This window comes from Saimiri boliviensis, chromosome 17, assembly GCF_048565385.1.
Source record: "Saimiri boliviensis isolate mSaiBol1 chromosome 17, mSaiBol1.pri, whole genome shotgun sequence".
NCBI classification, from domain to species: Eukaryota; Metazoa; Chordata; class Mammalia; order Primates; family Cebidae; genus Saimiri; species Saimiri boliviensis.
Window position 1 is genome coordinate 65,586,411 of NC_133465.1, and position 19,871 is coordinate 65,606,281.

The following is a 19,871-nucleotide window of genomic DNA, read 5'->3' on the forward strand; positions in this document are numbered from 1 at the left end:
CCTAGGCTCAAGCGATCCTACTGCCTTGGCCTCCCAAAGTTCTGGGATTACAGGTATGACTGACTGTGCCTGGCCTTTGAGGAGAAAGACTTCCAGATGAGGTTAAAGAAGATGAATCTGGGCCAGATGTGATGCCTCATGACTGTAATTACAGTATTTTAGGAGGCCAAGGTAAGAGAATCACTTAAGGCCAGGACTTTAATGTTGCAATGAGAGATCACAGCACTGAACTCCAGCCTGGTAGCCTGGGTGACAGATGAGATGGTGTCTCTAAAAAAAATAAATAAAACAAAGAAAAAACAACCAAAACACATGCGCCCCATAGGGCTATAACCAAAAGCTTGCCCTTCTCCTAGGGACCATGGCAAAATGGGTTAACTAAAAGGGACAAAAAAAAAACCCCAGGGTCAGACAGGGGGGTACTGCTGGCTGCAAGGAGAGGAAAACGAGATGTCCTGGGCCAAGCTAGAGATTCTGTTCTTATAAAGTGTTCAGAATCTGTGCCTTAAAATTCCACTGCAAAGATCAGCACTGGATTTATCTGATGAGAAGACAGCAATATTGAAGGGGCTTGGCTGGGGATGTGAAGAGAAATATGGAGAAAGGTGAAGAGCAAGCATTAGAGGAGACAGTCTCCCCCTCTGTCCCCTAGGCGGAGGTGAGGGGCCCCAGCCAGGTGAGCCTCCAAGTAGGGCTGGTCCCACTTCCCCAGAGGCCTGTGGCAGCCTCCACTCTTTTTGTTTTTTGAGACGGAGTCTTGCTCTGTTGCCCAGGTTGGAGTGTAGTGGCGTCATCTTGGTTCACCACAACCTCCACCTCCTGGATTCAAGTGATTCTCCTGCCTTAGCCTCCCGAGTAGCTGGGCTAACAGGCTCACGCCACCATGCCCCGCTAATTTTTATATTTTTAGTAGAGACAGGGTTTCACTATGTGGGCCATGGTGGTCTTGAACTCCTGACCTTGTGATCTGCTCACCTCAACCTCCCAAAGTGCTGGGATTATAAGCGTGAGCCACTGTGTCTGGCATTAGCAGCCTCCACTCTCTGTATACCAGGAATATTGGTTGATACCCAGAGAGTCAAGAAGGCCAACGGCTCACAGACAAGCTCCATGCTTGCCCAAAGAAGGGCTCAGAAATACAGGTTGTAAAGGAAGAAATTAGAGGGAGAATGAAGTCTTGGCACAAAATATCATTACCTCACCCCACCCCCAGCTCTAAGAATTGTGCAAGCTGTTTCCTTACCTTCATGGCCTGGAGCAGAGCCTGTGGGTCTGCCTCTGAGACACCTGAAACCTAAGTCCACAAGGAGGGTGAGGACGCAGATAAGGAGGTACACTAGTCAAGGCCTTAGGCCTTAAAACTCAGGGCCTTAGGCCGGGCGCTGTGGCTCAAGCCTGTAATCCCAGCACTTTGGGAGGCCGAGGCGGGTGGATCACGAGGTCAAGGGATTGAGACCATCCTGGTCAACATGGCGAAACCCCGTCTCTACTAAAAATACAAAAAATTAGCTGGGCATCGTGGCAAGTGCCTGTAATCCCAGCTACTCAGGAGGCTGAGGCAGGAGAATTGCCTGAACCCAGTAGGCGGAGGTTGTGGTGAGCTGAGATCGCGCCATTGCACTCCAGCCTGGGTAACAAGAGCGAAACTCCGTCTCAAAAAACCAAAAAAACAAAAAACAAAAAACTCAGGGCCTTGGCCCCTTGCTGCTGTTAGGGTATATGGCACTGCAGGAGCAGAGCTTGGCCAACGGAGCTCACGCAGGAGGGTGGCTTTGTTCCACTTGCTTGGGCTTGGCAGTTGTTTGAAGCCAAACCTGCCTGGTTGTAGAGACTCCAAAAGCACTGCCCTTCCTGCTCCTCCCAACCGTGGAGAACCCTTTCATCCAGGACTGGAATTCTGCTCCTTCCCACCCAAGCCAATGGACAGCTATGGAGTTTATTATGGGAAGGGGGCAATGTCTAAGACTCCAACAGTTTCAGGGAGCTCTCCTCTCCACTCATCTTTCTACAGGAAAAAGGATGCAGGCTGGGCATGGTGGCTCATGCCTGTAATCCCAGCACTTTGGGAGGCTGAGTCGGGTGGATCACGAGGTCAGGAGTTCGAGACCAGCCTGACCAACATGGTAAAACCCCATCTCTTCTAAAAATGCAAAATAATTAGCAGGGCATGGTGGCACACACCTGTAATCCCAGCTACTTGGGAGGCTGAGGAAGGGGAATTGCTTGAACCTGGGAGGTGGAGGTTGCAGTGAGCTGAGATCACACCACTGCACTCCAACCTGGGTGACACAGCTAGATTCCATCTCGGAAAAAAAAAGAGGATGCCGCTTTGGGTTCGCTCAGCAGCCCCTGGGGCATTATTTTTCTTTAAGAACAAACTGACTTTGCAGGGATTTCTAAACCCTTTGTGGGCAGCCCGTTGGCCATGACACCCATCTCATTGTTTCTGGGGATAAGCAGAGAGGTGGAGAAGTGGGGAATGGCCAGGCTTACCTCAGCATCAGCTTCTTCCAGGCCTGCCACGGGGCTGAAGACACCATCTCCCAAGAAGGACCTGCAAAGAGGAGGCATCAGCCCCTACCTGCATCCCAGGGCACTGGATGACTCTAAAAAGGGCAAGAGTGGCTTAGAGAAAGTCTAAGGAAACTCTGATAGATTTCTCTGGAGAACAGAGGTGCTGTTCTAAAGTTTTTGAACAGCAAAAGGAATGTCACAGGCCACCCGATGCAGCGATTTTCCACTTTGTTAAAGCAGCAGAACTGCCTTAAAAACAAATTGTTAAAAATAATATGTAAAGGGCTGGGCATGGTGGCTCATGCCTATAATCCCAGCACTGAGGGAGGCCGAGGGATCACTTGAGGTCAGAAGTTTGAGACCAACCTGGCCAACATGGTAAAACCCTGTCTCTACTAAAAATACAAAAATTAGCCAGGTGTTGTGGCGGTCACCTGTAATCCCAGCTACTCGGGAAGCTGAGGCAGGAGAATCACTTGAACCTGGGAGATAGAGGCTGCAATGAGCCGACATCACGCCACTGCACTCCAGCCTGGGCGACAGAGCAAGATTTCATTTCAAAAAATAAAATAAAGTAAAACAAAACAAAAACAATATATAAGAGAGAAAAACAACTGTTCCAGATCACATGAGGGAGGAGGGCCACAAACCTCTTCTCTATCTCTCATCTGCCAGGTGAACCGTAGAACACAATTTGAAAATCACTGATCTAAGCCAATCCTTTAATTATGAGGATAAGAAAATTAGGTCTCAGAGAAGTTCAGAAACTGCCAAAGGTCATACCATAAGTAACAGATGTAGAACAGAAGCCAGGACTGCTGACCTGTGCAGTTCTCTTTAACTTCCCCAGGCTCCTTCAATAAAAGCAGGAGCTGGCCAGGTGCAGTGGCTCCTATCTGTAATCCCAGCACATTGGGAGGCTGAGGTGGGCGGATCACCTGAGGTCAGGAGTTCGAGACCAGGCTGGCCAACATGGTGAAACCCCGTCTCTACTAATAACAAATTAGCCAGGCATGGTGGTGTGTGCCTGTAATTCCAGCTACTTGGGAGGCTGAGGCAGGAGAACTGCTGGAACCTGGGAGGTAGAGGTTGCAGTGAGCTGAGATTGCACCACTGTACTCCAGCCTGAGTAACAGAGCTAGACTCCGTCTCAAAAAAAAAAAAAAAAGTTAGCTGGGTGTGGTGGTGCATGTACCTGTAGGCCCAGCTACTCAGGAGGCTGAAGTCAGGGGATTGATGCCCAAGAGGTCAAGGCTGTGGCAAGCTGTGGTTGTGCCACTGCACTCCAGCCTGGGCTATGGAGACTCTCTCTCTCAAAAAAAAGGGCAAGCAGATGCCAAGTAGAAAGTCGGGGGTGGAGAGGCAAAGAGCATTTAGACTAAAGTAGGTCACAGATACCCAGGCCAACCCCGCCCTTACTTTGTTCTAGCCTTTGAAGAAGGGAGCATCTGAGATACACCTGTGGTGTCTCTGGCACGTGAAGCTAGTTTAACAGTCTTCTCAGGTAGTGTCACTGGAAAAAAAGACAAAACGTGTCATTCAGCTAAAGGGACCTGGAGTCAAGATGCAAAGGCTTGCCAACTCCCTCCCCAAGCTGCCTCTTTGTTAGGAGGAAGGAAAACTGCCCCCGTAAGCAGGTCCCAATGTCACCCCTTGGAAAACCTGAGTGGGAGAGAGGGTGCAACATTTCCAAGGAGGAAGTCAACCCTAAATGCTGAATACCAAATGAAGAGCCCAACCCAACTGCACCCCAAGAAAATGCAGGAGGAACAACCGCTTTTCCACAGCCCAAACTGTCGGCTGGAGCGTGGCGGGTTCTCTAGAGCCATGTGGGGGAAAGCTAACCTAAGCCTCTCTGTCCCTGGTAAGCTTTGCATGACCATGAAGCCATGCTCCTTAAAAGACCAACACAAACACAAACAATATGGATTAGCATCCAGAATGTAAGGAACTCTTACAACTCAACGATACAAAGACAAGTAACCCAATTAAAAGGGGCAAAGGATCTGAACAGACATTTCTCCAAAGAAGATATACGCATGGCCAATAAACACATGAAAAGATGCTGAACATCATGTCATGAGGGAAATACCCATCAAAACTACAGTGGGATACCCGCTTTATACTCTAGGATGGCAATAATCAAAAAGAAGGAAAATAACTATTAGCAAGGATGTAGAGAAACTGGACCCCTCTTACACTGCTGGTGGGATATAAAACAGCATGGCTGCTGTGAAAAAAGCAGTCTCCTCAAAAGGTTAAACCTACAGTTACCATACGGTCCAGGAATTCCACAAGAACTGAAAACACATGTCTACCCAAAAACTAGTATACAAACGTTCGTAACAGCAGTATTCCTAACAGCCAAATTGTGGAAATAACTCAGATATCCATCAACTGATGAAGAGCTAAACAAAATGTGATTTATCCACACAATGGAACATTATTTAGCCATAAAAAGAAGTTATAAAGTACTGATTCACGCTACAGAGTGGATAAACATGGAAAATATTATGCTACATCAGAGAAGCTAAGTGTGCCAGGCATGGTGGCTCATGCCTGTAATCCCAACACTTTGGGAGGCTGATGCAGGTGTCTGAGGCCAGGAGTTTCAGACCAGCCTGGCCAACACGGCAAAACCCCATCTCTACAAAAAATACAAAAATTAGCTGGGTGTGGTGGTGTGTGCCTGTAGCCCCAGCTACTTTGGAAGCTGAGGCATAAGAATCGCTTGAACCCAGGAGGCAGAGGCTGCAGTGAGCCCAGATTGCACCACTGCACTGCAGCCTGGGTGACAGAGTGAGATTCTGTCTCAAAAAAAAAAAAAAAGTGGTTGCCTAAGGTTGGAGGGAGGAGAGAATGAAATTGACTACTAATGGGTATGGGGTTTCTTTATGGGGTGATGGAAGTGTTCTGGAATTAGGTAGTGGTGATGTTTGTACATCTTTGTGAATATTCTAAAACCCCTAAGTTGTATACTTTACGGGAGTAGACTTTATGCTATATAAATTATATCTCAATTTTTTAAAAAGGCTGAGTGTAGTGGCTCATGCCTGTAATCCCAGCACTCTGGTTCATGAGGCAGGAGGATCGATTGAGCCCAGAGGCTTGGGACCAGCCTGGGCAAGATAGAAAAAAAAAGCAACAGCAACAGCAGGCCAAATTAGGGGATTCTGGGAAAGGGGCACTTACTATCATCCCCTAGAAGGTCATCAAGCAAATCATCAATGGAGCCTGGAACAGAAAAGGGACTGTCATGACTTCAGGAGGAAAGAAGACTGGCCCTTAAAAACCTCAAGGCTCATGCCGGGAGCGGTGGCTCAAGCCTGTAATCCCAGCACTTTGGGAGGCCGAGGCGGGTGGATCACGAGGTCAAGAGACCAAGACCATCCTGGTCAACATGGTGAAACACTGTCTCTACTAAAAATACAAAAAATTAGCTGGGCATGGTGGCGCGTGCCTGTAATCCCAGCTACTCAGGAGGCTGAGGCAGGAGAATTGCCTGAACCCAGGAGGCGGAGGTTGCGGTGCGGTGAGCCGAGATCACGCCATTGCACTCCAGCCTGGGCAACAAGAACGAAACTCCGTCTCAAAAAAAAAACCAAAAAAACAAAAACAAAACCTCAAGGCTTGAGACTCGCCAGAAGGCCTCAGGGCTTTCAGATGTTGGGACTTAGGCTTAGCTCTCCTCTCATTGGCCATGAGATGTTTTCTTTTCTTTTTTTTTTTTTTTTAGACGGAGTTTTTTTGCTCTTGTTACCGAGGCTGGAGTGCAATGGCGCGATCTCGGCTCACCGCAACCTCCGCCTCCTGGGCTCAGGCAATTCTCCTGCCTCAGCCTCCTGAGTAGCTGGGATTACAGGCACACGCCACCATGCCCAGCTAATTTTTTGTATTTTTAATAGAGACGGGGTTTCACCATGTTGACCAGGATGGTCTCGATCTCTCGACCTCGTGATCCACCTGCCTCGGCCTCCCAAAGTGCTGGGATTACAGGCTTGAGCCACCGCGCCCGGCTGGCATGAGGTGTTTTCTAAGTCTCTAGCTCAAGCCATACTGACTGCCTTGTTGAAACATCCGGAGGCAGAAATTTAAAAATAACTATCTCAGTCAGGCACAGTGGCTCACACCTGTAATCCCAGCACTTTGGGAGGCCAAGGTAGACAGACCACGAGGTCAGGAGTTCAAGACCAGCCTGGCCAACATGGTGAAACCTAATGTCTACTAAATATACAAAAATTAGCTGGACATGGTGGCATTTGGGCCTGTAAGCCCAGCTACTTGGGAGACTGAGGCAGGAGAATCTCTTGAACCTGGGAGGTGGAGGCTGCAGTGAGCCAAGATCGTACCACTGTACTCTAGCCTGGGCGACAAGAACGAGACTCTGTCTCAAAAAAATAAAATGAAATCAAATAACTAAAAGGATGATGGTGCAGATTTTCAGCAGAACCTATATTCTACCTGCCTACCATGGCACACTGGCCAACGATCAGCCTTCCAGGCTCTGAACGCGGCCGAGCGCAGCTCTTTGGGAAAAGTTCCCAAGATTTCTAGGCACAGGGAGGCTACTTTCAGACAAGTAGGCTCTTTGTACCCTTCCATCAAAGACCCCTCAGAACTGGTCTGGATGTCCTCATCAATGGCCACTTTCTGAAGGAGGCATGTGGGGGAACCTAAGTGCAAATACCGAATTTGTTTTCCCACCCGGATTTCCCACCGTGAATCCCAACCACCTATTTCTGGATACAGAGCCCAAGGAGCATTTTTTCCAGGCTTCTCTGAGGACCAGTGAGGCAGCATAAGGAAGACCAAGGCAGCCGATGGAATAATGGGAAAAACAGCAAGACTCTCATCAAAAACATTTAAATAAAACACACATCTCATTGTTCTGGGGAAAAGATCTCTATTTGGCATAAGGGTAATTAATATTCCATCTCTCCACTCACCTTTCCATCCCTTCTTGGTTTTTGGCGCCTAAAATGGGATAAACAAATCACATCAACATAAGCAAACAGTGAACACAGGTGGAAACTGGAAATGCAGAATGAATTGCATTGTCTTGTTAAGTCACCAGAGGCAGGGGCACCAGTGGCATTTGTAGATGTAAGTCCTTTATGCGTTCCTAGAGTTTCTGAAAACAGACTCATTCAGAGCATGAACACAGCCCCACTAACCAGTGATGGGTGCCAAATGGGTGGGCAGAAGTCACTTCTTTTCCAGACATGACATGCAAACCCTCCCAGCTGAGATTCATGTGACTAGAAATATCTTCTATTCCAACTTCTCAATAACCAGGAACAGACACTTAAAATTGCTTCCAGGCCAGGCACAGTGGCTCACGCCTGTAATCGCAGTATTTTGGGAGGCCAAGGTGGGCGGATCACCTGAGGTCGGGAGTTCAAGACCAGCCTGACCAAAATGGAGAAACCTTGTCTTTATTAAAAACACAAAAAATTAGATAGGTGTGGTAGTGCGTGCCTGTAATCCCAGCTACTGGGGAGGCTGAAGTAGGAGAATTGCTTGAACCCAGGAGGTAGAGGTTGCAGTGAGCCAAGATTGCGCCATTGCACTCCAGCCTGGGCAAAAGAGCGAAACTCTGTCTCAAAAAACAAAACAAAACAAAAAACCTACTTCCAGCTGGATGCTCAGAAGCTCAGAAGCAAACTTACTCATCGCAAGTTTGGTATCAATGCCACCGCCTGTCAGTCTTCTCCAAGGTCTCCATTCTGGTCCTTGTCGCCCAGCCCCCAAAGTGCTGCATGCAGTCAAGATCTTTGGGGATGCAGGATGGGGGCATGTTTGAATTTCCATGCATCTTACTCTGAACTCTGCCTACCATCTCAAGGCTCTCGGGGTTGATCGAAGCTCCTTTACAGCACTGGCCAGCTCATCTGGATTCTACCCAAATCAGGCTCATGCTTCCTAATGAAGAAAATGAAAGTGACTGCTTAAAAATGATGTAGCTTTGGCCAGGCATGGTGGCTCACACCTGTAATCCCAGCACTTTGGCAGGCTGAGGTGGGCAGATCACGAGGTCAGGAGTTCGAGACCAGCCTGACCATTATGGTGAAACCCCGTCTATACTAAAAATTCAAAAATTAGCTGGGCATAGTGGCACATGCCTGTAATCCCAGCTACTCGGAAGGCTGAGGCAGGAGAATCGCTTGAACCTGGGAGGCGGAGGTTGCAGTGAGCCAAGATCGTGCCATTGCACTCCAGCCTGGGCCACAGAGTGAGACCCCATCTAAAAAATTTAAAAAATGATGTAGTTTTGGCCGGACGCTGTGGCTCACACCTGTAATCTGTAATCCCAGCACTTTCAGAGGCTGAGGTGGGCAGATCACCTGAGGCCAGGAGTTCGAGACCAGCCTGGCCAACATGGTGAAACCTCATCTCTACTAAAAATATAAAAATTAGCCAGGTGTAATGGCATACATCTATAACCCCAGGTACTCGGGAGGCTGAGGTATGAGACTCGCTTGAACCTGGAAGGTGGAGGTTGCAGTGAGCCGAGACCACGCCATTGCACTCCAGACTAGGTGACAGAAGTGGGACTCCATCTCAAAAAAAAAAAAAAAGAGCCCGGGTGAGGTGGCTCATGCCCGTAATCTCAGCACTCTGGGAGGCCAAGGCAGGTGGATCACCTGAGCTCAGGAGTTTGTGATCAACCTGGCCAACATGGTGAAACCCCGTCTCTACTAAAAATACAAAAAATTAGCCAGGCATGGTGGCAAGCGCCTGTAATTCCAGTTACTCAGGAGGCTGAAGCAGGAGAATCGCTTGAACCCACTAGGTAGAGGTTGCAGTGAGCCAAGATCATGCCATTGCACTCCAGCCTAGGCAACAGAGGACAGAGTGAGACTCCATCTTAAAAAAAAAAAATGTAGCTTCAACAGAACATGAATCTGAATCCAAAGGTTGTCAAAGCTCTTCTTACTTTGCCCATTCAAGTAAAGCCTATTTTCATAAATTAAAAATTCCAGGCCTAGTGCAGTAGCTTACACCTGTAATCCCAGCACTCTGGGAGGCCAAGGCAGGTGGATCACCTGAGGTCAGAAGTTTGAGTCTAGTCTGGTCAACATGGTGAAACCCCATCTCTTTTAAAAATACAAAAATTAGCTGGGTGTGGTGGTGTGCACCTGTAATCCCAGCTACTCAGGAGGCTCAGGCATGAGAATCGCTTGAACCCAGAAGGTGCAGGTTGCAGTGAGCTGAGATCGTGGCACTGCACTCCAGCCTGGGCAACAGAAAGAGACTCTATCTTAAAAAAAAGTGCTGTAAGGCTGGGCATGGTGGCTTATGCCTGTAATCCCAGCACTTTGGGAGGCTGAGGCAGGTGGATCATGAGGTCAAATGATGGAGACCATCCTGGCCAACATGGTGAAACTCCATCTTTACTAAAAATACAAAAATTAGCTGGACGTTGTGGCACACGCCTGTAGTTCCAGCTACTTGGGAAGCTAAGGCAGGAGAATCGCTTGAACCCGGGAGGCAGAGGTTGCAGTGCGCCAAGATCGCGCCACTGCACTCCAGCTTGGCGACAGAGTGAGACTCTGTCTGAAAAAAAAAAGAAAAAAAAAAAAGTGCTCAGGGTAAGTCACCGGGCTTTCTGAGGCTTTGCGATTATTTGAACAAAGGGCAGTGGCCATCATCCCTTACCCTGGAAGCTGATGCGGCAAGTGGCAAGTACTCATTTCAGAAAGGAGGTGGGTGCCTGGCTCCAAGGCTGGAGCCCTTTCCCAGGCAACACCCATGATTACTTTCTAGGCAGCATTTAGCACAAAAGCAGGTGTGAGCTCTGGTTACCCTTTGCCATGATATTCTTTTTCTTTTTTAAAAATTATTTTTAGAGACGGGGTCTCACTGTATTACCAAGGCTGGTATTGAACTCTGGGACTCAAGCATTCCTCCTGCATTGGTCTCTCAAAGTGCCGGGATTACAGGTGTGAGCCACCACGTCCAGCAACACGATTTTCACTGATGGTAGAAATATTTCCCTTTACATAGGCAGTAAATCTGACCTACTGAGAATAGTTTTCCTCAGAATTAGCTCTCTTCCTCCCACTTCTCTGCTTTACCAAAACCCACCTACAGGATGTCTTGGCAGAAATAAGTCAGAGGGGTCATCTTTATGTCCCAGGTGGTGGCCTGTCCTGTTACTGGAATGCAAAGGTTAAGTGGGCTTACCTACAGAGCCCACCCCGAATCCTTGTATTTTCTTTCTTCCTTCCTTTTTTTTTTTTTTTTTTTTTTTTTGAGACGGAGTCTCGCTGTGTTGTCCAGCCTGGAGTGCGGTGGCGCCATCTCGGCTCACCACAACCTTTGCCTCCCAGGTTCAAGTGATTCTCCTGCCTCAGCGTCCCGAGTAGGTGGGACTACAGAGGCGCACCAGGTGTTTACAGATCCCGAGACCACCCCTAAGCAAAAGCCCTCCCCGGAGTCGCCCCTCCGTCCCGAAACTCCGCGCCCCTCAATGCGTCACCCTTCTGAGCGCTCGGCCTATCTGGCCCCCAAGAGCAGCCTGTAACGCTCCCAGCCCCGGAAGCCTCCCGTTACGCGCCGTGCTCCGGGAGGCGCGGCCGCTGGGAGCAGCGCCGTCCCCGGCTCCATTCAGATCGCCCAGCCCAGCCAGACTAGGCCTCCGGCTTCCGACCGCTGCAGCCACCCTCAGCCATCCGGCCTCCCGCGGAAAGGCGGACCCGAGCCATCCTGGGAGTTGTAGTCGGCGTTCCGGTTACCCTCCCGCACCGAGGAGGCGGGAACGCCGTGAGGAACTACAGCACCCAGGGAGCCCCGCGAGAACGCTGGCGGGGCCAGGCCTCTGCCGGCGGCAAGCATGTTGCTAGGAGCTGCCCCAACGCCTCTCCGGGAAGAGGGCGCCAGGATCAAAGGCCCTCTTAAGGACTGCCGGGGACACTTAAAAAGTTCCTCCTGCCCTCTTCCGATGGCTGACACGTGGCCGGCGCGGAGGCGCGAGAATTGTGTTGATATTGGAAGGGTGACAAGTGAATCCACAAATTGATCCGTGTTTATTCCACACCCCAAAAAGTGACTGACCTTCTTGTTTAATAATCCAATCAAGCCGGGCGCGGTGGCTCAAGCCTGTAATCCCAGCACTTTGGGAGGCCGAGGCGGGTGAATCACAAGGTCGAGAGATCGAGACCATCCTGGTCAACATGGTGAAACCCCGTCTCTACTAAAAATACTAGCTGGGCATGGTGGTGCGTGCCTATAATCCCAGCTACTTAGGAGGCTGAGGCCGGAGAATTGCCTGAACCCAGGAGGCGGAGGTTGCGGTGAGCCGAGATCGCGCCATTGCACTCCAGCCTGGGTAACAAGAGCGAAACTCCGCCTCAAAAAAAAAAAAAAAAAAAAAAAAAAAAAAAAAAAAAATCCAATCAAAGCTGTATAGCCAGAATGAAACCCAATGCTGTCACCCCACAAAAAGATACGTCACATTTTGTCTAGTATGTGCTAATTATGGATTTTATTAAGTGTTATTCAATTTCACAGAAGAAAGAACGGTTTGCAGTTTGGCTTATCCGCAGTGGTGGCAGGTCACCGGCTGGCCAACTGTGATCCATTCACATGCTCTGGCCAGATGCCCCTCATCCGCCTACCCCTACCCCCACAGAACACCCATCAAGCCAGGGCTGGGTAACAACACATACTAAATGCATCTTCTCAGGTATGAACCAAACTCACACCACAACAGCAAAGGGGGAAAAAGCAAAGTAATGACCCGCTCCCAAGAGATACATTTAGTTGAATCCATAGCAATTGGAAATAAAAAGGCATTTATGAAGTGTAGTCAGCAGTCTGAAAGTGGAAATCACACATTTACTACATAAAATATAATCTTAAGAAACATTCAAAACGTATTTTGGTTCTGAATTCTTTTTTTTTTTTTTTTGAGACAGTGTTTCACTGTTGTTACCCAGGCTGGAGTGCAATGGCTCAATCTCGGCTCACCACAACCTCCGCCTCCTGGGTTCAGGCACTTCTCCTGCCTCAGCTTCCCGAGTAGCTGGGATTACAGGCACGCGCCACCATGCCCAGCTAATCAGAATTCTTAAAAAATCCCCAATTTTCCATGATCTTCCCAAGACAACCAATGACCCACTTAAATTTAGGGCAAAAACACCCTAGAATCTAGGAATGTGCACATATGCAACAGCTAACGTCTGGCAACTCCAGCAATGCTCCTTATGTGTTTCTATGTTTACTATCATGGATCACAGGAGTAGGTACTGGAAAATTTGTTAAAGTGTGTATAGTTAAAAGCAAAACTCCATCATCAGGTTTTTTTTTTTTTTTTTGAGATGGGGAGTTTCGCTGGAGTGCAATGGCGCGATCTTGGCTCACCACAACCTCCGTCTCCTGGGTTCAAGCAATTCTCCTGCCTCAGCCTCCCGAGTAACTGGGACTACAGGCGTGCGCTACCATACCCAGCTAATTTTTGTATTTTTAGTAGAGACGGGGTTTCACCATGCTGACCAGGATAGTCTCGATCTCTTGACCTCGTGATCCACCCATCTCAGCCTCCCAAAGTGCTGGGATTATAGGCGTAAGCCACCGCGTCCAGCTTTTTTTTTTTTTTTTTTTTTTTGAGACAGTGTCTCACTCTGTTGCCCAGGCTGGAATGCAATGGTGCGATCTTGGCTTATGGCAACCTCTGTCTCCCAGGTTCAAGCGATTCTAATGCTTCAGCCTCCTGAGTAGCTGGGATTACATGTGCCCACCACCACACCCAGCTGATTTTTGAATTTTTAGTAGAGACGGGGTTTCACCACGTTGGCCAGGATGGTCTAGATCTCTTGACCTAGTGATCTGCCTGCGTTGGCCTCCCAAAGTGCTGGGATTATGGGCATGAGCCACCGCGCCTGACCCCCATCATCAGTATTTTAAAATAAAAAGTCATTTTAGTAAATTACGGCGTCACTTGTTCTAATCCTCCAGGAACGCAGTAGTAAATAAACAGCAGAAATGACTTCCCCGCATTATTTCATGAAAATGATCAAAAACTTTATCTAAGTCAGAACATCAAGACTCTTGGTCTCAAGGTCATCAATTTCCTGGCACTCCTTCTCTCTCTAGTTGTAGTAGCAGCTACTGCTTGAAGACAACCTATATATGTGAGGCATACCCTCTACACGTGTAAAAGATGTGCAAGTGTTACAGACCACCTACATCTAATTCACTTCCTTTCTAATAAGATGAATAACTCAGAAAAGGGAGAGGAGAGATTTTGAGCCAAGCCGCAGTTGTCTAAATAATTATTGATTCACAGGGATCTCCAGAATTATGCATTTGAAGAGTTTTATTTCTCCACCCAAAGCCCTGCAGTGAAGAAAATCCAAGAATTAAGATGTAACATGTTGGCTGGGTGTGGTAGCTCAAACCTGTAATCCCAGCACTTTGTTTGGGGTGGAGGGGATTGCAGATCACCTGGCCTGCATGGTGAAACCCCATCTGTGCTTAAAATACAAAAATTAGCTGGGCGTGATGGTGGGTGCCTATAATCTCAGCTACTCAGGAGGTTGAGGTGGGAGAATTGCTTAAACCTGGGAGGTGATGGTTGCAGTGAACCGAAATTGTGCCATTGCACTCCTGCCTGGGCAAAAGTGAGATTCCGTATCAACAATAACAAAAGATGTAACATGTTGGCCCAGCGTGGTAGCTCACTCCTGTAATCCCAACCCTTTGGGAGGCCCAAGCGGGGAGGATCACCTGAGACCAGGAGTTCAAGACCAGCTCAAGGAAACATAGCCAGACCCTATCTCCAAAATGTAAAAAAATTAAAAATTAGCCAGGTGTGGTGGTGCACACCTGTAATCCCAGCTTCTCAGAGGCCGAGGCAGGAGGATCACTTGAGCCCAAGAGTTGGTGGCCACAGTGTGCTACAATCACACCACTGCACTGCAGCCTGGATAAGAGTGAGACCTTCATGGGGTGGAAAAAAAAGATCTAACATGTTAACTTTAGGAACTGTAAAATGCCTTCAGGTATATGTAATCTGAAATTACAAGTGGTGACTTCTTGTAGTAACAGCATATGAACACAGTGAATGTTGTATGTTCTGAAGATAAGCTGATACTTAGTAGTGGTATGTTCTTTTTTTATTTTATTTATTTATTTATTTTTTTTGAGACGGAGTTTCGCTCTTGTTACCCAGGCTGGAGTGCAATGGCGCGATCTCAGCTCACCGCAACCTCCGCCTCCTGGGCTCAGGCAATTCTCCTGCCTCAGCCTCCTGAGTAGCTGGGATTACAGGCACGCGCCACCACGCCCAGCTAGTTTTTTTGTATTTTTAGTAGAGACGGGGTTTCACCATGTTGACCAGGATGGTCTCGATCTCTCGACCTCGTGATCCACCCGCCTCGGCCTCCAAAAGTGCTGGGATTACAGGCTTGAGCCACCGCGCCCGGCCAGTAGTGGTATGTTCTAAAGACAATACCACCAACTCTGCTTTGCGGTCACTAAAATGACCTTATTCGTATTCATAAATACGAAGCATAAAGTAGAACTCCAAACACTTGAGCAAGAATTCATTGCAGATAGCCAATACATCTCTATTAAACCTCAAATTTTCAATTTTGTATTCTGTTGAGAGTACTTTTTTTCAAAAAGGCTTAAATCAATATCATCTAACACACACACACACACAAAATCTCATTAATTCTGCTCACTCTGGGCGAGGTGCTGTGGCTCACACCTGCAATCAGTACTTTGGGAGGCAGAGGCAGGATGATTGCTTGAGCCCAGAGTCTGAGACCAACCTGGGCAACATGGCAAAACCCCATCTCTACAAAAAAAGAACAAACTGGCCCAGCGCAATGGCTCAGGCCTGTAATTCTAGCACTTTGGGAGGCCGAGGTGAGCAGATCACCAGGTTGGGAGTTCGAGACCAGTCTGGCCAACACGGTGAAAGCCCGTCTCTACCAAAAATACCGTATTCCCAGCTATTCTAGAGGCTGAGGCAGGAGAATCACTTGAACTCAGGAGGAGGTTGCAGTGAGCCAAGATCACGTCACTGCACTCCAACCTGGGGAACAGAGCGAGCCTTCCGCCCCCGCCCCCCCCCCCGATCCCCCACCAAAAAAAGAACAAATTAGCTGGGTATGGTGGCACGTGCCTGTGGTCCCAGATACTCAGAAGGCTGAGGTGGGAGGACCACTTGAACCCGGGAGGCAAAGGTCGCCACGAGCCAAGATTCTACCACTGCACTCCAGTCTGGGTGACAGGGTGATATCCCATCTCAAAAAGGTAAGAATAAAAAATAAAAATTCTACTCAGTAATTTTGGAGAAGACAAGATTAAAATCTATCTTTGTACTTGTGAAAATGGCTCACGAAATTTTGAATCCAACGGACCCAAACTTGTCAGTGGCAGTCTGGTGTGGTAGAGAGAACAAACTGGACCTGCCACTTCCTTTAAGGTACAGCCAATAAATGTGTATCAGGTACTTCCACGGACTCCTGAAATGACTGGAGCCACTCACAACTATTGCTACACACAACAGGAATTATGCTGATTAACAGCTATCCGCTCCAGCAGGTTTCACGGCTTTCTTTTTTGTTCTTAGTGTTACTGAAATCTAATAAACCTATATTTTACATTTCTTCATAATTTAAACCTATGTTTAATTGTGTGGCACATTTTCTCTCTCTTAATAGTACAAATCAGTGAAGTTTACTATATCTTTGTTCTTTGATTATACTGAATAAGGTTCAAGACAGAACATTCCAAATATTAATAAAAATAGCATCAAATGTCAGATTTAGATTTTAAATAAAACTTGAGGTACTGGGTCAAAGGGGGTTCTGTAGTGTCTATGAGCTCCTTAAACCTGCTAAGACAGCCCATCTATGCATCTGGATTAGGTGGGTGTCATTTCAAACACCCTCAGATCCTGCCCAGAGAGTCATCTGTGAATAAGGTCTTTCAACACTAATTTTGAAACAATTCTACATCTAGTAGGTCAGTATTAAGCCATTTAAGTTTACTTTCTATCACTTTCCAGAATCTGAACTACTGTCAAGACAGACTCACATGAGATTAACACAGGTTTAATCTTCAATCTTAACACAATTATCAATTAGTTCTCCCAGTGGAAAGATTAAGGCTTCTGTCAACATGTAGCATTTCTGCTGTAACCTAAAAGTCTCTTATTACCAGTTCTCCAGGAAAGATTTTATGTCAGGTCCCAAGATAAGAATTATGTTTTCATGGAATTATACCATATTCTTAGGATTGGTTCTAGAACAGCAGTTTCATGAGGCATATGAGACAGATAAAAAAAAAAAGTGACTTACATTGATTTTAAGAAAAAAATAAAAAGTATGTATTTAACCTTTAAATAGAGAATGATTGTGTAAATTAGATTTCAACTGAAAGGACAATGTAGCAATTCAGATGAAGCTCCTAGAAATACACTGAAAACAAAGCCATACATCTAAGAACTAGAACCTATGGAACTTCCATTTATCTTCTAACTATAGTTTCTTGGTTTTGTTTTTTCTCAGATGTTTTTAAACAAACAAACAAACAAAAAAACCCATAGTTTCAATGATTATATTTTCTGAACCAAAAATCAGAACACATGGTTTGTGTCAAAGGGTTTTTCTGTGCTACTTTTGCGAGTGAGGTGACTTAAGTGACATTTTCTTTTTAATGCCAAATATGGTAACCTCCAAGCTTTTAATGGCTTACGCCAAGATGACATAATATTTGATATCTGATTGTCCCAGAAAATCCAGTTAACATGGTCACCACAGTTACAGCAGTGCCACAGCTGAGAGCTCTCCCTAAGCTTCCTACTACTGTGACAATTTATTGATCCTTCAAATGGAAAATTACTAATTACACAAGACAATGGTAGGCCCATGCTAAAGAAGTCCTCTTGTTGGAAAAACTCTAGCATGAATAATTTGATAAACACAATCCATCAGCAAAGGAGAGCAAGCAGGCAGAGCCTGTGCCAAGCACAAACTCATTCACATTACGTTTTCCAATTAGTTTCCTTCCCCTAGTCCGTTTTCTTCAACCCTGCTTTTAAGCCAGGCCCCCATGGTTAAGTCTGGTAGGACACTGAGCAGGAAAGCTTGGAAGGGTTTTATACCACTTCAAAAAACACCTTTGCTTAAAAACCCTTATATAGCCAGTGATTAGCAATTAAAATGTGAAAATAATTAACTACTTAGTAGTTAAATTCTGCTAATTATCAAAAGTCATAGTCTATTGGGATCAGCAGCATTACAAAAGGAAGTAATATTGCATTTCTTAAGCTTTTTCTGAATCCTTAACAGGTCTCTTTCAGTGTTAATTGCACTTAAAATATCTGTTTTTCATTTAATCTCTGAAATCTGTTCATTCCCCCCCCCCATTTATAAAAAGGGGTCAATTTATCATTTGCTCTATAGCTATTTGAATTCGAAAAAGATTCCACACAGATTTGAGTTGCACACAAGTACTTCCTGGAGCAGATTCAACTTGTCCTTGTGCCACTTCAGAGCTTGGACTGGAGTGACTTCAGGTGCTTGTGGTAAGATTCATGGACCTGTAGGGAAGGGAGAGAGAGGAACTACAGATAAAGAGTTTGCCACGTTAAATAATATACCCCCACCTTTTTTAATTTTTTTTTTGAGACGGAGTCCTACTCTGTTGCCCAGGCTGGAGTGCAGTGGCACAATCTTGGCTCACTACAGCCTCTGCCTCCCAGGCTCCAGTGATCTTCCCATCTCAGCCTCCCAAGCAGCTGGAACTACAGGTGTGCGCCACAATGCCTAACTGATATTTGTATTTTTTGTAGAGATGGGGGTCTGCCACGTTGCCCAGGCTGGTCTAGAACTCCTCAACTCAAGTGATCCACCCACCTCAGCCTCCCAAAGTGCTAGGATTACAGGCATGAGTCACTGTGCCTGGCCTGTGGTTGTTTCTTAAGAGTCCTTGGCCGGGCGCAGCGGCTCATGCCTGTAATCCAAGCACTTGGAGGCCAAGGCAGGTGGATCACCTGAGGTCAGGAGTTCAAAAACAGCCTAACCAACATGGTGAAACCCCATCTTTAAAAAAAAAAAAAAAAAAAAAAGGGTCCTAATCTTTCAGAGCTATGCGTTGAATTATTTATGAATAAAAGTATCTAATATCTTAGGTTTATTTCAAAATAGTCCCCAAGAGAAGGAGGAGGGGTGCTCAGATGAAACACAACTGGTCATGACTTGATAGTCATTGCAGCTAGACAAAGGGTATACGAAAGAGCACAATGAATTCTCTGTGTATATTTTATTCTATTCTATTTGTGTCTCTGTGTGTGTGCATGTGTGTGTGTATATTTTTTGAGATAGAGTTTTGCTCTTGTCATCCAGGCTAGAGGGCAGTGGTGCAGTTTCGGCTCCCTGTAACCTCTGCCTCCCAGGTTCAAGTAATTCTCCTGCCTCAGTCTCCTGAGAAGCTGGGACTACAGGCGTGAGCCACCACAACCCACTAATTTTTGTATTCTTAGTAAAGACGGGGTTTCACCATGTTGTCCAGGATGGTCTCGATCTCCTGGACTCATGATCTGCCTGCCTTGGCCTCCCAAAGTGCTAGGATTACAGGTGTGAGTCACCGCACCTGGAGATTTCTTGTATTTTTAGTAGAGACAGGGGTTTCACCATTTTGGCCAGGCTAGTCTCAAACTCTTGACCTAGGGTGATCTACCCACCTTGGCCTCCCAAAGTGCTGGGATTATAGGCATGAGCCAACACACCCGGCTTGAATATATTTTTTAATGTTCAATTTGTTAACAAAAATTGAAATTGATTAAGACCCTGGTTACTGTGGGACTAACCCAGTTCCCTTTTGAGCCTGTTTCTCAAATAAAGTGACTGTCAGAAGTGGCCACAGTGCTTTCAAAGCTTTCACAGATAAATCTCTTTCCAGAGGCCTTTCTTGCCTCAATATTAAAGTGAAGACTTTAAAAAAGGTGCAAAGATATTGGATTTTACCTCTGCTTTGTTCAGTGGGGAGTTCTTAGCCCACTCAAACAAGTTTTCATACACATTCCCATCATAGCGGCCAAGCACAGAGCCAAGCGTCACATCCTGAAAATCAAATGCATCAACCAAAGCAACAGCATCTGAGCGAATCAGAGTGAGTAACTCCTTTACACGCTGGTTTACTTGGGTAATCTGAGACTCTGTCATGATGCTCCCCTAAAAGAGACCAAAATAAGTAAATAAAACATACATATAAACAGACATAATTATGTGCATATACAGCTATAAAGCAGACAACAATTATTTTTCTTTTATCTTTTGGTTTTTTGAGAGTCTTTTTTTTTTGAGACGGAGTTTCGCTCTTGTTACCCAGGCTGGAGT

General features: G+C 46.6%; 2 protein-coding genes across 9 annotated transcripts in view; both read right to left on the reverse strand.

The window, feature by feature from the left end:
• Window positions 1-11,253, reverse strand: part of FBF1 (Fas binding factor 1) — a 32,586-nt gene extending 21,333 nt beyond the window's left edge. For 2 of the 7 annotated variants that reach the window (XM_074388987.1, XM_074388985.1), the window contains exons 1-7: window positions 10,997-11,253; window positions 8,351-10,673; window positions 7,461-7,488; window positions 5,707-5,748; window positions 3,934-4,027; window positions 2,494-2,554; window positions 1,244-1,294 (exon numbers count right to left, since the gene is read on the reverse strand). In XM_074388987.1, coding sequence (XP_074245088.1) covers window positions 1,244-1,294; window positions 2,494-2,554; window positions 3,934-4,027; window positions 5,707-5,748; window positions 7,461-7,488; window positions 8,351-8,353 — 279 coding nt within the window. In that variant the 5' untranslated portion in view covers window positions 8,354-10,673; window positions 10,997-11,253. Of the gene's footprint in view, window positions 1-1,243; window positions 1,295-2,493; window positions 2,555-3,933; window positions 4,028-5,706; window positions 5,749-7,460; window positions 7,489-8,183; window positions 10,674-10,996 lie in introns of all 7 variants that reach the window. The other 5 variants (XM_010342405.3, XM_074388986.1, XM_010342403.3 and 2 more) reach the window with 5 other exon arrangements.
• A 1,155-nt stretch (window positions 11,254-12,408) lies between these two features.
• ACOX1 (acyl-CoA oxidase 1) overlaps window positions 12,409-19,871 on the reverse strand; it is a 34,058-nt gene continuing 26,595 nt past the window's right edge. For both annotated transcript variants that reach the window (XM_039476162.2, XM_039476163.2), the window contains exons 13-14: window positions 19,500-19,706; window positions 12,409-18,073 (exon numbers count right to left, since the gene is read on the reverse strand). In XM_039476162.2, the coding sequence (XP_039332096.1) occupies window positions 18,023-18,073; window positions 19,500-19,706 (258 nt within the window). In that variant the 3' untranslated portion in view covers window positions 12,409-18,022. The remainder of the gene's footprint in view (window positions 18,074-19,499; window positions 19,707-19,871) is intronic.